The 15,870-nt window shown below is 41.7% G+C and overlaps 1 protein-coding gene across 12 annotated transcripts in view; it reads right to left on the bottom strand.

Moving 5' to 3' along the window:
- Positions 1-6,796: 6,796 nt before the first annotated feature.
- The window catches only part of RAPGEF2 (Rap guanine nucleotide exchange factor 2), a 292,166-nt gene continuing 283,092 nt past the window's right edge, over positions 6,797-15,870 (bottom strand). For 11 of the 12 annotated variants that reach the window (XM_039539178.1, XM_039539181.1, XM_039539186.1 and 8 more), the window contains 3 exons: positions 13,384-13,943; positions 9,659-9,964; positions 6,797-8,807 (listed from right to left, as the gene is read on the bottom strand). In XM_039539178.1, coding sequence (XP_039395112.1) covers positions 8,782-8,807; positions 9,659-9,964; positions 13,384-13,943 — 892 coding nt within the window. In that variant the 3' untranslated portion in view covers positions 6,797-8,781. The remainder of the gene's footprint in view (positions 8,808-9,658; positions 9,965-13,383; positions 13,944-15,870) is intronic. The other variant, XM_039539187.1, reaches the window with a different exon arrangement.

Below are 15,870 nucleotides of genomic sequence, written 5' to 3'. Positions count from 1 at the left end.
TCTACCATCATTCTGCACCTGCTGAGCCCATTGTTGAAGTGCTCCTTGCTGCTGTCAAGGTTTACAGTCTATGGCTTCGTGAGCCATGGGAGTAAGAGGTAGGTTGGGTCTCCCAGGTCACTATGGGCATTTCTACATCCCCTATTGGAATCTTCTGATTTGGAATGAAAGTCCCTGCTTGCAGCATTCTATACACACCAGTGTTCCTAAAGATGCATGCGTCATGCACCTTCCTACTCCACGCTGATGTCAGTGAAACAACCCCGGTGATGTACCAGTGTTTGCAATATGATAGAGAAGTAGCCCTTTCTGCTGATGTACTCCATCGCAAGATTGTCTGGGGCCAAAATGCGGATGTGTGCGCCATCTATTGCCCTACTGCAGTTAGGGAATCCCATTGCCACAAAGCCATCCACTATTTCCCACACATTGCCCAGCATCACAGTCCTTCATAGCAGGAAGTGATTCGTGTCCCTACATACTTGTATCACTACAATCCCCAACTCCAAACTGATTTGCGATTGGCTGGAAGCAGTGGCTGGAGTTGCCACCTTCCACACAGCGATTGCCACTCACTTTTCCACCATTAGGGCAGCTCTCATTTTGGTGTCCTTGTACTGCAGGGCAGGGGCGAGCTCCACACACAGTTCAAGGAAGATGGCTTTGTGCAAACAAAAGTCTGCAGCCGCTGCTTGTCATCCCAGACCCTGCATCACAATCTGACTGTACCACTCAGTGCTTGTTTCCCAAGCCCAATAGTGACGATCCACCATGTGCAGCTGCTCCGTGAGTGCCAACCTCAATCTTGAATTGTTTCTTTCCATAGCGCACACAGCATGGAAGGCAGCATGGATTCCTGTTCAGATTCACAACTCATGAAATACTGCAGGATTGGCCGCATTGTGTTTGTAATGCTCATCACAAGGTTAGTGAGCAATGCAGGATGTCAGGCAGAGATGTCGGGTGCAAAACACACAGGGGCATTTGAAAAACAGTGCAAAACGTAGTTGGAAGCCCTTGGAATTATGGGATGGAGAAAACTGCATCGTGAGGCAGTGATCCCACCCCATGATGAACTACAATCCATCGCCAGAATTTCTAGCAGGAGAAAGTGGCAATCTGCACCATGGTATAGCTACCCATGGTGCACTACTCTCTCTGTTGGTGTTAGAGCACAGACTATGGACATGTTCCAGGGACACAAGGAGCGTTGTGTGAATATGCACAAGCGATGTAATTACAGTGGTGTATAATCGCTGACATAAATCTGTAGCACAGACATGGCCAAAGACTTTCTCAACATTATGCAAGAGAAGAAAACAAACCAGCAACCAAGCAAAGCCAAATTAAAATTATATGATGACATAATCACTATACTATTAAGAAAATGTAAATTACAAGCAGAATACCAAGGAAGAGTTCAAAATTTCAGGTAGTATAAACACTGCAGAAGCCACCTAAAACAATTAATGATCTAGTGACACTAAACCTGGGACAAAAAAATTATACAATAGACATACAAACAAAACATAAAAATGCCCAGAGCAGAGAGCTCAGTGGCATCCCTGAAGCAAAGCTGCTAAAATATTATCAAGATGTTTTGAAGGACGAGGATGACTTCCAGGCATGTTACACCTGGAAATACATAAAACAATTCAGCCAGTACAGCGCTTGCCTTGCAGAGTACAAACTGCATTAGCAGAAATAGTGGGAGCAATAAAGCAAATGGAAAATGAAGGCATAGTTGCTAAAATTAGACACCACAAATTGGATAAGCAGCACTATAGCCATTGAGAAACCAGACAAGCTTCACATTTGCATAGACCCAAGCAACTTAAAAGCACTTAAAGATTTGCTCGCTATCCAATGCCTACAGCTGAGAAATACTACCTTCTGTGACCAGTGAACCCCTCCGTGCCAACTGGCAAGGGGGTTAACAGGAATGCCCTGATCCTGTATGTACATTTTGGTTCACCAAAGAATGGCATGTGAGATCTTAAATGAAAGCCAGGAGCACGCTAGTCATTGATATAATTGTGAAATGTATGTACAGATACTAGGTAATGCGTTATGGATGTATACTGAAAATGTGTTTTAAAGTCTGTATCAAGGCAGAGAGTCGACAAACAAGTTTTCTGTCAGACAAAGGATGCTTACTCACCTGTCCATCTCAGTCCACATGTCAATTAAGCATTGTAAGCCAACACAATGTAAGCCCCATTTACATACAAAGTTAACAGAGGGGATATGAAACTAGGGGCAGGAGGGGGGAAGCATACTGGAGAATGAGCTACAGGGGATCATCCTGACTCTAAGGTACAAACAATCAACTTTGGGGAATATAAGGCGGCAAGGAAGATACCCCCTTTTCCTGCACCTAGGAAGTAACTGGGCAGTATGAGTACATGAAAACAGAACCACAACAAATCTTAGCTGAAATGCTGTGAAGGACTTTTGGGATGAAAAACTTCTTTAGACAGAAGGTTAGCCTGTTAAATTTAGTCTAGTCTCTAGAAACTATGTTATGATTTTATTTTATATGTAATTTTGTTTCCATTATCCTTACTCACTATCTCTTGAATCTCAAATGTCTGATGATAAATTTACTGTTTTCACTATAACTGGGATAAGCTGTGGTATTATACATGGAATTGAATCATCAAAGCTGGTGTGTATACTGTTCCCTAGGAGACAGCAGACCTGGTATTATTCTAAATGTCCAGTGGATAAAGGACGGGAAGGCTTCAAAGGGACTTGGAGACTGGGGAACACCTATTGTTAACCCGCAAGGCAAAGCAAGAGGCTGGCATAGCCCAGAAAATATTATTTGGGTAGCTAACTGGCTGATGAACTCAGGGAGCCGACACCCTGTTAAACACAATAAGTCTTCCTCTTGCCTTGGCAAAAGCAGAATTCTCAGTACTTGATGCCAAAGACATATATTTCAAGTGCTACTGGATAAGGAAAGCAATGCCCTGATCCTGGTATGTACATTCTGGTTCACCAAAGAATGGCATGTGAGATCTTAAATGAAAGCCAGGATCGTGCTTGTCATTGATATAATTGACTACATTTTGGACATCAACACATAGATACAGATGGTTGAGAATGCCTTTGGGGATCCAACCTGCAGTAAAAGAATAATCAAACAATACAACAGATGCCTACACCTAAAGATGTTAAATCAGTTCAGACACTATTAGGATTTGTAAACTGAGAAAATTTCTCCCGAGGCTCCGATCAACGCGAACCCCGAAGGTGACTACTGAACAAACATACCGCATGGACACTGGTTACCTCAACATGATGCACCTATCTTACATATCAAAGAGCTGGTAACCAGCTATTCCATCCTGAAATATGATGTAAATGAAGGGACAACCATATAATGTGATGTCAATGAGATGGGGACTTGGAGCATCACTCCTACAAAAGGGACTGCTGGCAGCTTTCCCATTAAAATCGCTGTCACCAATGAGACAGAGATATGCCCAAACTGAACAGGAATGTCTTGCAATAGTGTTCTCGTGAAAAATTCAAAGAGTACATTCAAGGTGGAAGAAATCATAAACCACAGAAAACATTTTTTTAAAGTCACTGCTAGCAGCCCCAAAATACCTTCAGCACATGCTTCTGAAACTGCAACCCAACTTAAACGTACACTACAAGAAAAGAACTGAGATGTACATAGCTTACTTCTTATTCAGAGCAGCCTTGCAGCATGAAAATACAGCAACTGAACAAAAATATGAGAGTCTCAACCTGGTATAAATACAAACAACACAGTAAGACATAAAAAGCAGCAGCTAAGTCAATTATGTTCCAGTTTCAAAGCAGAAGGTGTTCGTCATTTTGCCAGGATGGTGAAACACCAGTGGAGAAGCCCCACTTGCCTTCCAAGAATATTGGAACTATCCAGATGAGCTGAGTATTCAAGATAGCATCAATATATACGGGCAAGTTGAATCAAAATACCTAGATCACCGAGAACAGAAATACTGTCAAGAATACATCAGAGCCATTATGAAATGGAAGCATGCCTCCAAAAAGCCAGAGATGCCGTATACTGGCCAGGGATATCTGAGACCTGGTAAGCAGTTGTGATACATGTTGGGAAATGCAGGCCAAGCAGCAAGAAGAGACAATGAAAATGCACAGCATCTCCAACAGATCTTGCAGCAAAGTAGAAATGGTTCTTTCTGCAGCAAACCACAAAACTACCCCATTATTGTAGACTATTATTCAGACTTCTAGGAACTAAATGAACTGTCAGACGCTACCACAGTGACCATCATAGACAAAGCAATGAAGCATTTCAGCCAAAAGATCAGCCCTTGTATCTACAAAAGTGCCCCTTTCTCTCACGCAAAGCCCTGGAACATAATTCTTTGGGCTTGGCAGCTCTAGCTCCTCTTCCAAGCTCATGCTCAGAGGTGCACTTCTCCATAAGGTGTTTCCTCAACTAAAGCTCACGAGCTTCATGTGTTTGCAGGGGAAATGAGTGGCAAATGCTGCACTTGCTGATCAACATGTCCCACGCCCACCCAGTCGGGGATCATCGCTCACAGAGAAGGATCAAGGGCAAGAGAGAATTCTTGAATGCCAGGGCTCTGGGACTCCCAGCTGGGGAAAAAACTAAGCTATACTACATAAAACTAACTATGTTAAATATTAAAAACTATTTACAGGCTGGTAAGAAAGAAGCTGGACCCAGAAGATTCCAACTCAGACCATGTGGCGGCAAGAAGGAACTGGCGAGGAGTCAGCCTGGACCGCCTCTTAAGCCCCTGATCTGGAGCACGAGGAGGACAACAGCACATGGGAGGGGCCGGTGGACGTTGCTTGCTAAGTATCTCTAGACTCAGGCACCTGCATATCCACATGTGAAATACACACAGGGACCAACAGTCAAAGAAGACGACTATTTATTTGTATTGCAGTAGCCCCTGGGAGCCCCAAATCAAAATTGGGGCCCCACTGTGCTAGGCACTGTACAAACATACAACAGATATTCCCTGCCTCAAAGAGTTTACAATCTAATATTTTTTCTCTCTAGTGAAATATGGCTTATCTTGCTACTTCAACCCACGCTTTGTGCAAACAAACAAACATACCACAGAGTACATTCATCTTATTATTAGCTCGCCTGTATAAGAATTTGCTGTTCATCGGAGCTTCTGATTCTGTTGGAGCCAACTGATTTCTTGATTGCTATAACCAAAAGCCATCTCTACTGAACTCAGCAACAGTTGCGGGTCAAATTTACATACCTATTACTTTTTTGTGATGGTTTTTTCCTAACGGTTGTCCTAGAGCCACTGAAGAAAGGAAAGGCATAAAGTAGAGGGCAGTGGATCCGTATAATACAGCAGTATGACAAACATTGAGCAAAATGATTCACTTGCAAGTGAATCACACACAGGGGTGGCTCTAGCTTTTTTGCCGCCCCAAGCCCGGCAGTCAGGCAGCCTTCGGCGGCGGTCCCACGGATTCGGCGGCATGCCTGCGGGACGTCCGCCTGTCCCCTGGCTTTGGTGTACCCGCCACCTAATTGCAGCCAAATCTGAGGGACTGGCGGACCTCCCGCAGGCAAGCTGCCAAAGGCAGCCTGACTACCGCCCTCACAGGGACTGGCAGGGCGCCCCCCGCGGCTTGCTGCCCCACTGGTGCCTGGAGCCGCCGCTGATCACACACATCACCACACCAACTGGGGGAAAATCATTGTCAATCAAAAAATCGGTCATGATTAGTATTACCTAAGAACTAATGTTTGCAGGAGAAATATTTATAAAGTATTGAACCTAAAAGAAATGTTTATTCCATTTCTGTTAATGTCATAAGAAAAGTTATTACTGTGATAGCCCTGATCTGGCTTGTTGAGATTCATCCAGAGGCATGAGCCACAGATTAACATGGATTAGTTACTGCAAAAACAACAAAAATATCACCTCCCCCGCAAAAATCCAATCCTATTTAAAATTTACCGGGCCTTGAAGTGGCACATATTCCAGAGATGAAAAGTAACTGCAATGATCATTTGACTCTTACACGTCCAGTGTTCTTTTATGAAAACGGGTACTATACATATTATTTGAGCTTGAGTCTAGGGTGTTTTTTAGGGTCGTATTATGAAGGGTTATAGCGAAAATCCAAACCAACCATTTTTTGCTCTAAAGCAGTAACTTTCATTTGGAAATAATACTTGACTTTTTTTTTCTTTTTAAATACAAGCCAAATATAACCAATGGATAGGCTAAGAAAAGAGTTTTAAACCAGTCTCCTGTACCCAGTTACAAGTAGCTCGAGTTCACAATGCTCACAAAAGAACAAACACTTGTGACATTATATAGATTACAGCATCTGGCTGTTGTTAAAAGGGACACTCAGGTACTTTTCATTACATGCAATAGTTTCAAGTTTCTAAGTAGGTAACATCTTTCCATACTTCTCCCCACCCCAAATTTTGTAAATATGGATTCATTGCCCCCGAGTCTTATGGAGTCCCAAGCCAACATGGCCCTCCTTATTTACCTGGCTTGTCTGTGTATCAACAGCAATGATGTCAGCACAATCCTTGACGCTCCGATGCCTCTGCTGGCCATTTTGGTTTAGTAATGGACATACTAATTTATTGGCAACAACACAGTGGGTTTAAAAAATCTCCACTTTAATTTTGTGCCTGTTACTTGATAGTATTCCTCTAATATTCATGTACAGCGAAGTAAATTATTTTCAAAATTGAATTTGCTCAAATATGATGAACCTGTAAAATGTGTAAGAATCAATATGGACTGCATTAATGTTATATTTATTTATTTTTCAGCTTCATACAAATCGGATGTAGAAGCATAAACATAGTACATTTCTACCATTTTCAACAAAAATATAACCAATATGTACAATTATTGTATTAAAAATACAAAAGGGATACAGACTCCACCAATGTCTTTCTAAAAGACATACAGGTACAAGTAGTATCAAAAGTATGAGGAAATCACCAGTTAATTGTACATTCTGCACTTGACATCACAGAGTGAACTGAGATTAGCAGTCCTATGGTCTACAATTACTTAATGCTTATATAATATTTGTGCAACTTGTGATAGAGCTAGGTTTCTGTCTTTCTATATGCACATGAGGTCAATAGCCTATATAATAAAACTGGCAAATAATGCATATTACATGTAAAATTACAAATTCATAATCGACAATGTGATATATAAGCAAATAGACAAAAGCCATGATTACAGGAGAGAGAATAATTAAATAAAGCACTGACATTGTTTGATACAGTGAAAAAACACTGCAATTTGATCTTTAAAGTTGAAGCTATTTACGTTTATCTACTGATCAATATGATCAGCTGAGTTCAATGGAAAAAAAAAAAAACCAAGACCAGCAGTTCCTCACATTTGAGTACTACTCGGATTGGCAGCCTTCACTTTTCCGGAGTCTGTGCAAAAACAACACAAAAATAGAGGGGAAGGATCATTTCAGTCATTATAGGGTTAATAGCAGCTGTGAGCAGGTGGTTGCTACACATTGGCCTTTTCTACACATGCAGTGTTCCATAAAGCCATTAACAGTTGTGACTATTTCTGCATTGCAAAGGCTCGTGTGTCTAAATGTGTTTTTTCATAATTTAAAGGCTTGTTTATTCCCTAATGCCAAGTCAATAGAGAGATTATTAGATCAGAAATAACAGCTGACATTAGCTGTGACATCCCAAATTGCCTTCACTGCAGTGTTATCCAGTTCATTTTTCTCTTAAAGTAACTAACCTTCTAACTGTAGTAAGACAAAAATATAATTTAAAGGTGGGGTTTACCATCTGTCTCATTTGAATAGGACTTTAAAAAAACAAACAAAAAAAAACGATGCCATCCTGTATTCCACAAGGCACAGGTATACAAATTGTATGGTACAAACTATACAAGTTGTCCTGTTTTCCCCCATTAGATAGTTGCAAGCACTTAGTACTGCACTGATGCTAGACCCATTTCAAAATACTATCCTATGATTTACAAACTTTCTAAGACTCCAGGGTGGGGCACTTTAAGAGTGGAGCTAGGTGGTCAACGAAAGGCTGTATCCTATAACCCTTCCTGCCTTCCATTCGGCCCTGCTCAGCCATATCAGTTTTGTTTTTAGGAGCCCAGGCTGGCAACCCTACTAAAAAGTCTGAAATAATACTGTAATTATTATGCAGGTGTAACATTTGCTTTCTGAACACAACAACATACAGCACTGTAACAAAGGCATTGTAAACAAGCAAACAAGCACTGTATACTTGAAGGGTTTCAATGTGTTTTTCTCTTTGTACGTTAAAGGCTCAATGTCATTTGACAACTAGCATATCTCATTATCCCAATGAGATGAAGTGCTAGGATTGTGATTAAAATCTAAAAGGAAGATTTCAAAACCCTTCCAGGCATTGGGAAATGCAGTCAGAGTTAATCATCTTGATGTGATGATCTTGGAATTTGGAATGATACTGTGTGATGTGGCAGACAGCGACAGTGGTAGCTTGGAGATTGCTGCACTGTGCATTTCAAGCAACACAGTTTGAAAAGTGCCAGGGCGATTTCTTCACAGTATTTCACATGCAAGGGGAAAGGGGGGAGGAACGGGGGAGAAGAAGCCCCATGCTGCTTTAAGGCAGGGAAGGAGGCAAATAGGTCTACCATCCTTTAATTATAGTTCCAAGGCTCCTATACTAGGGACGTCTTCTTGTGCTCTCCTTTAAGGTGGCTCACTCTGGATCCAGAAAAGCCCCAATTCTTAGACGGCAGAGACTTGTTCATCTTCTGCAAACAATAGGATGGGGGGAAAATAAATTTTAATCAGTTTAAAACTAGATTGCTATTGAATGAAATAAATTTGCTGTGTCCACACATATTCCACTTCTCTGTAAAAATTAAGCATATATTTATTTGCTACAGGTAATTATTTTTCCCTCCCTTTTCCCTTAAGGTAAAATAATCTCAAAATCATAAATTCAGAGCATGCTTTGTTATTTTAAATGAAGCAAGCCAGCTTTAACTATAGAATCATCAAGAGTGTATTTCTTTGGAAGTGTATTTCCAAAGAAAATAAGACATAGAAGCACTGTATCAGTGTGGGCTTGGCTTTCCCTCCTCCTGGAAAGCACAACATTCAACCAGAGACTACTAAATCTTTAATAGCTTAGTGAGGTATCTTGTGGTTGGCCCTGGTTGTAGTTGTCCACAAACCACTTCATTTTCAAATGCTTTTATTTAAATTAAAACTTCTGAGGCCGAAGTGGCTTATAACAGTGTTCACTGGTGGAAATGTCAAAACGTCTGTGGGCAAATTCATAAATCTCTCACAGTCACATGAAATTTTGTTAAAAAAAAATTAATGAAGCTTGAAATATTTCCTTGGTATCCTCAGCTGCAGAGGTCAACTGAATAAAGACTGCACAAAACTTCTAACAACATTTTTTAAATAAATTAGACACTCTGGAATAAAACAGTAAAGTTAGAAACAAAAAGGTAAAAAAAAAAAAAAACCTAAAAAACCCGATAGGTGGAAAAACAATTACATTTAGAGCCAGAATTTCCAATGCATGTGAAAATGCTCATGGACTGTTTATATCTAGCCCTTAATTAATGTTTTGAAAACATTAGAAATTTACCATCCTCCTCTGTGGAAAACCCTTGAGACTGATAGTGAGCAAGACGTGGGTCTGACTCATTTGGTTTGTGCCACTGAGGTTTGTTCACAGGCCTGCTAGCTGAGTGACCTTGTGATTGCTGCTGCAAAGTTGAAGTCCCATGGGTCTCACATGTCCGTGCTACCATCCTAGACCTCTGAAGTGCTACGTTGTAATCTGGAGGTTTTCTAGTTGGATGGGAAACTCCTTCCGCAAAGTCTGCAATAGGTATTCCTACATAACCAGGGGGAGTTGGAGGTGGTTCTCGATATCGACCTTCTTTTCGTGCTGCAGAAAAATAATACACTACCATAAGAGACAGTAACTTGGGAAATATGTTCAAAACATAATTTGAGCAATGATAAAGAAAGAAATATATCAACCAAATCGAGATCTGATCCAAATACAAACAGGTTAAGATTTAAATATTATACAAGTATCAACATTATTACCTTAAAAACAGAAATCATGTAAGAAACAATTTTGGTAAAACACAGTATATACAGCATGACTGTGTTTCCAACATGCAGGCAATATAGTTATACTTGGCTAAGCCTCTTTTAGTACAGGACAAATAAACTGTACATGCAGTAGAATTACGCAAATTAAGTGACGTTTCCACTAAAACCCCGAATGTGCAAGAACTGATATAAGTCAATACAATCACCCACTGAAGTCAACGGGACTACTCACAGCACATGAAATAAAGCACATAGGTCTCTACAGGTCAGTACCTAATATACTATACTCTGAAGCTTTAAAATACTGTCAGTCAAGAAAAAAAAGGTAGCACTCTCAAATTCAAACAACTCAAGTCCCATCATCTCATTTAAAAAATATGTAGACTTCCCAGATGAAGGCGCAATGGCAGATATTCAGTTGTGAACCAAAGTGCTTGTCTTTGGAAAAATTCCATCTGCTTATTCAGTTTTATGCTAGCTTCTTATTAACATGTCTTTCAGGCTGCAGAAGTTGCTATACCTGCCCCACAGGTGTTAGAAATGCAAATCAAATACTGTGACAAGTAGATTAAAAACTGGGAAATTAAGAAATTGAAAAAAATTTCAGAGGTTAAAAAACCTATAGATAAGAAAACCCTAGCCAGGGAGTTTGGAGAGTCTTAAAACCTCTTGAGTAACAGTTTGCGTTAGGTGCATATTAATTAAGATCTCAAGAAAATCCTTTCTAATCAGTCATGACATGGGACAAGAAAAATCAACAATGGGAAAAATCTGTATTTCTCATTTAGGGTCTTCCACTGGTTTTGTGTCATTTACTGAATTAATTCTATCCTTCAAATTCCACCCTAAAACACACTTCTACCATTAAACTTTTAAAAAATGATGACTAATTATTGTTTGCAGTGTTGTTGTATCAGTGTTGGTCCCAGGATACTAGTGGTCAATTTCCTAATGTTTGTAGATAGTTTAACTCCTTTGGGAAAGGACAGCATCACGTTTGTACAGGAGTGGTCAAATTGTCAACACAGAGGATAAACAAAATGCACGTATACTGAAAAAGAACTTTTAGTCCTCTGTAGAAAAGACCAGCAGCAGAGTATGAACTACTACAGAATGGTGTTTTTGAGTCTACATTTAGAATGATTTCACAAGGGCACTAAGGTGGTCACTTTGACTCTTAATTATGATCTTTTAAATTACGGTGTTGACACTAAACATAGAAATATTAATAAACATGTAGCCAATGCATTCATCTAGTGTGACAGAACAGATCTGTTAAACCTTCCTATTTATTTGAAACATAAAGCATAAAGACTGTTTCTTTCTTTCTTGTAGCTGAGAGGGTGCTGAATCTCATGGAAAAAGCTCCCTCAGAATTATATAGTGTGAAATTCACCATGTTAAATAAGGAATCTATTAATGTAACTTGTGCTGATGGGACCTAACAATATTATAAATAGGAAGAAAAATGATTCTGCCATAGGCACTAATCTCTAACATAAGGCCAACTGTATTTAACAACTGTGTTTGAACAGTGGCTCTTTTCCAAATGCAATCTAGGTGGAAGGAGTGTAGAAGAAATTTTAAAGAGGTTTTAAGGGTTTCTGAAACAGACTGGTATCTGAAAATCTCAAATATAACTTTCTCTCCACCAACATTAAACTATTCGCTACTCTCTCCTCTGGCTTCTGTTACCAATTTTCTGCGCTTATTCCTACTTTAAATTTCATGTGTTTGTCTCTTCCCTTCCCTCCTACTCTTCTTTTTTCTCACTCTTGAAAACATAAACCATTTTGTTTTCTCTTAACCTCTTTCCTCACTTCCCTGTTAGTGCCTCAAATCAACTCTGATGTGCTGCCACTAAACTAGCAGGTTGTTCTTACTTCACTCTAACCCCATTTGTCTCCTTGTTTTCTTTTGCTTTGACCCCACTTACTTCTTCCACCCGAGGATTATATCAGTGCTCCTGTTCCCGATCACAGCGCTTCATCAGTTGCATAGGACCAATATAGAGTTAAACTGATATGACCATGGGAAGATTAACTATGCTGCTTCTTTGGGGAAGAGCTGTGCAAGGAAAACAATGCAGAAGCAAGTCTCCACTGATGCTGAATTGGATGGAAATGAAATGACTGGAACTTTCAGGCTTCTCTTATATTTCTGAAATCTTTATAAACTAGATTTTTTTAGACACCGGCCTCCTAGTGGCATGGTGGATGTTTGCTGCCTTGTTCAAGAGCAGAGCCTGGAAGCACATTTGTCAAGCCTGTCATTCCACATGCTAATGGAAACTACATGATGTGAATAGTATTAGAGATAGATGTTTTGGTTGAAACCTGTTTTCCTTCATCCTTTGAGGAAATTCAGATCTGCAGATGAAACTTTGGGGGCTGGGCCCATTGCTAAGTAATATAGTTTGTTTCTGAACGGAAAGGATGTTTACCATTATGCCCTACCTACACTGTCATGCTGGCAGACCAGATAGTTCTCACATAGTGCCATATGTTCCTTGAAGATGAGGATAGACTGAAACGGGGGAGACGTTTGAGGGAATAAAATGGTTACAGAAACCAGTGGCCTCAAACTGGCCAAATCCATCTTGCATAGGTAAAGGGGTAAATATCTGGACAAAAATTCAACACAACAAAAAATATTTTAAAAAGTAACCTCACTTCCTTTAGCAAAAGGTCTGTCCTAGTGTTCCAGGTCCTCGATTTCCTAGGCACCAAGGCAGACATCTTCAAACGAGGGCATCTGAAGTTAGACATCTAAATCTGTATTTAGGCACTAAGAGTGACCCAATTTTCAAAGGTGATGAACATCCACAACTACCACTGAAGTCACAAGGACTTGTAGAGTAGAACACTGAGAGTCAGGTCACATTTAATGAGATCCATGCATACAGACTTCAGTGCCTTACTTCAGTCACCCAAGCTTGAAAATGGTGACCTAAATACATTAGCATCTCAAAATACCAACCAACAGTTGAGTTGAATTCTTGATTTTATGGCACTTGGGAAGGAAGTACAAGAGGCCACATAACTCAGGAATGAGTATCAACATTACAAAGTGATGCTTTTCTCAGCAGCAAACACACAATTGAAGGGTAAAATTTGAGAGAAACTACAAATTGACTGTGCTTTTTGCTTTAAAAACAAATCAGATTAAAGCAAAATACTTATATAGTAAATTCACATCTATATGTAAATGAACAGGATACTTTGCGGTAAACAAAATATAACTTACCAATAAGCCCCTTTGCACTACTTGATGATACAGTTATATGAGAGGACATGGGAGCTGGTTTTGACTCCTCTGCTGTTACAGATGTTATGCTACTGGTTTCAGCTTCAATTGAAACATCCTTCCCACCCCGCCGCTTTATGGTACCTGTATCACCTTCTGAGTCCTCTCCCCAGTAGCCTGTTGAGGATGCCCAGCTTGCTCTGGACTGTGCTTGATCAAGGCCCTCCCTACCTTGACTCTGCCTGCCATATTTTGTGCCATGATCGGGGAACATCATCTGGTCCATATGACTGCCTGAGGCCCATAATCCTGCCCCATCGCCTGAACTATCGAAATGAACATGTCCAAAAGGAAGAGTCTCCCAGCTTCTCTGGTGTTGTATTGTCTGTATGTTGTCATGAGAACCGCTTGAGCAAGAAGTCCAGCTGCCACGGCCACTGTCTGCGGCATCAAGTGAAGCGCGATCCCCCTGATCCTGTGATAGCTCTTCTGTACTGGGAGAAGAAAGCACAGTTGCTCCAGCATACAGGCCTCTGTTCTCTGACAGTGGTGCATATGAACTAGATGTAAATGATAGAAAGAAAGGAAGAGAAATTTTACAATGATATCATAAATGATAATCAGCAAATCAGAACTGTGAAGCATTCATTGCTTTAAAATCCAAGAGAATTTGATAGCTAATGAAAAACACGTTGATACAAGTATCATCTATAGCATAGCTTTCCTATATCCAAAGTTTAAGGTAATTCAGGGGTTGGCAGCCTATGGCATGCGTGCCAAAGACAGCACGCGAGCTGATTTTTAATGGCACGCTACTGCCTGCCGGGGTCCCGGCCACTGGCCCCGCTCAGCCCTCCGGCATTGGGGGCAGAACCCAGGAGTCCGGAGCCCTAGTCTCCGTCTGCCTCCCACCCCTTCGAACAACTACAGCCCATCTGGAAACCTAGGAATCCAGAGTCCTCGCTCCCAGCACGCCTCACCCGAGCGTCAGACACCAGCCCCTTCCCGGAGCCCAAGAGTCCCAACTCCCACTCCGCTCCCCACCCTACCCTCCCCACCCCCAAGTCCCTGCCCCCACCCAACCCTCTGCCCTGACCCTGCACCCCTCACACACCCCTAGCCACCTGCCCTGACCCCTGCACCCCCACTACCCCAGCCCTGACTCCAGCACCCCACACATACCCAGCCCCCACACCCTATGCCCTGACTCTTGCACCCCCCTCACATGCCCCCAGTCCTCTGCCCTGACTCCGGCACCCGCCTCACCCCCAGCCGACTCTTGCACCCCCACACAGAGCACCAAATGGGAGCTCCTGCACTGCCCCCCCAATTCCCACCTGCACCCCTCACACCAAATGGGAGCTGTGCAGGTAATCACTACAAAGCCAAACCTTCTGCCCCAACTCTGAGCCCCCTCCCTCATTCTAGGTCCTGGCCATACCCTACACCCCAACCCCCAGCCTGCTCCTGAGCCCCCAGCCCAGTGCTCAGTGCACTCCCACCCTCAGCTCAGTGCAGAGAGAGAGAAAGAGAATGGGCTCGAACCAGGGAGAAGGTAGGTACCCATTCTATGTGGGCAGGGCCGGAACCTCAGACCAGCAGTGGGCTGAGCCACTCAGCCCACTGCTGGTCTGGGGTCCCGGGCCGCCGGCCCTGCTCCGCCCGCTGCTGGTCTGGGGTTCTGGTTGCCGGCTGCTTGCCAGCCGGGGTCCTGGCTGCCGGTCCCACTCAGCCTGCTGGTGGCCTAGGTGAACGGAACCCCAGGCCAGCAGCAGACTGAGCGGGCCGGTGGCGTAAGATCAGTATTTTAATTTAATTTTAAATGAAGCTTCTTAAACATTTTGAAAACCTTGTTTACTTTACATATGACAATAGTTTAGTTACATACTATAGACAGAGAGAGATCTTCTAAAAAAACGTTAAAATGTATTACTGGCATGTGAAACCTTGAATTAGAGTGAATAAACGAAGACTCGGCACACCACTTCTGAAAGGTTGCCGACCCCTGATGTAATTGGTACTAACTAATGACTTGGTAAATTTTGAGTACAGGGCATTCTTTCTGTAAGGCTATCCTTGACAACAAAGCACTTCAGCAGTTACTAAAAGGGTATTGATGAAAATGTGACATACTTTGGGATTCAGTTGAAAGGTTCCCCCCCATCTGTAAAATAAGGATAATACTGTACTTAAAACACTTCTTGTCACAACACTAGCCTGCCACAAGAGTGAGGATCACCTGTATCATTTATAAATGCTCTAAAGGTGAAGAGCAGGTGCACCTAGTTACTGGCACTGCTGTAGACATTAGAACAATGTGGGATTAGGTATATTTTCTCATCTGAATGTAAAGTATTATAAAAACAGAGGTAATGTAGAAGTGGTGACCTGGAAGGAGAGAGTGGAATTCTCTCACAGAAGGGAGAAAATTTCTACAACAGATGCAGAAGAGAGTTTTTTTAAAAACGTAAACATATACAATTCCTA

The sequence above is a fragment of the Mauremys reevesii genome, linkage group 5 (genome assembly GCF_016161935.1).
Source record: "Mauremys reevesii isolate NIE-2019 linkage group 5, ASM1616193v1, whole genome shotgun sequence".
Lineage (NCBI taxonomy): Eukaryota > Metazoa > Chordata > Testudines > Geoemydidae > Mauremys > Mauremys reevesii.
Note: the sequence above shows the minus strand (reverse complement) of the source record. Positions and strands in the feature narration are given on the sequence as shown.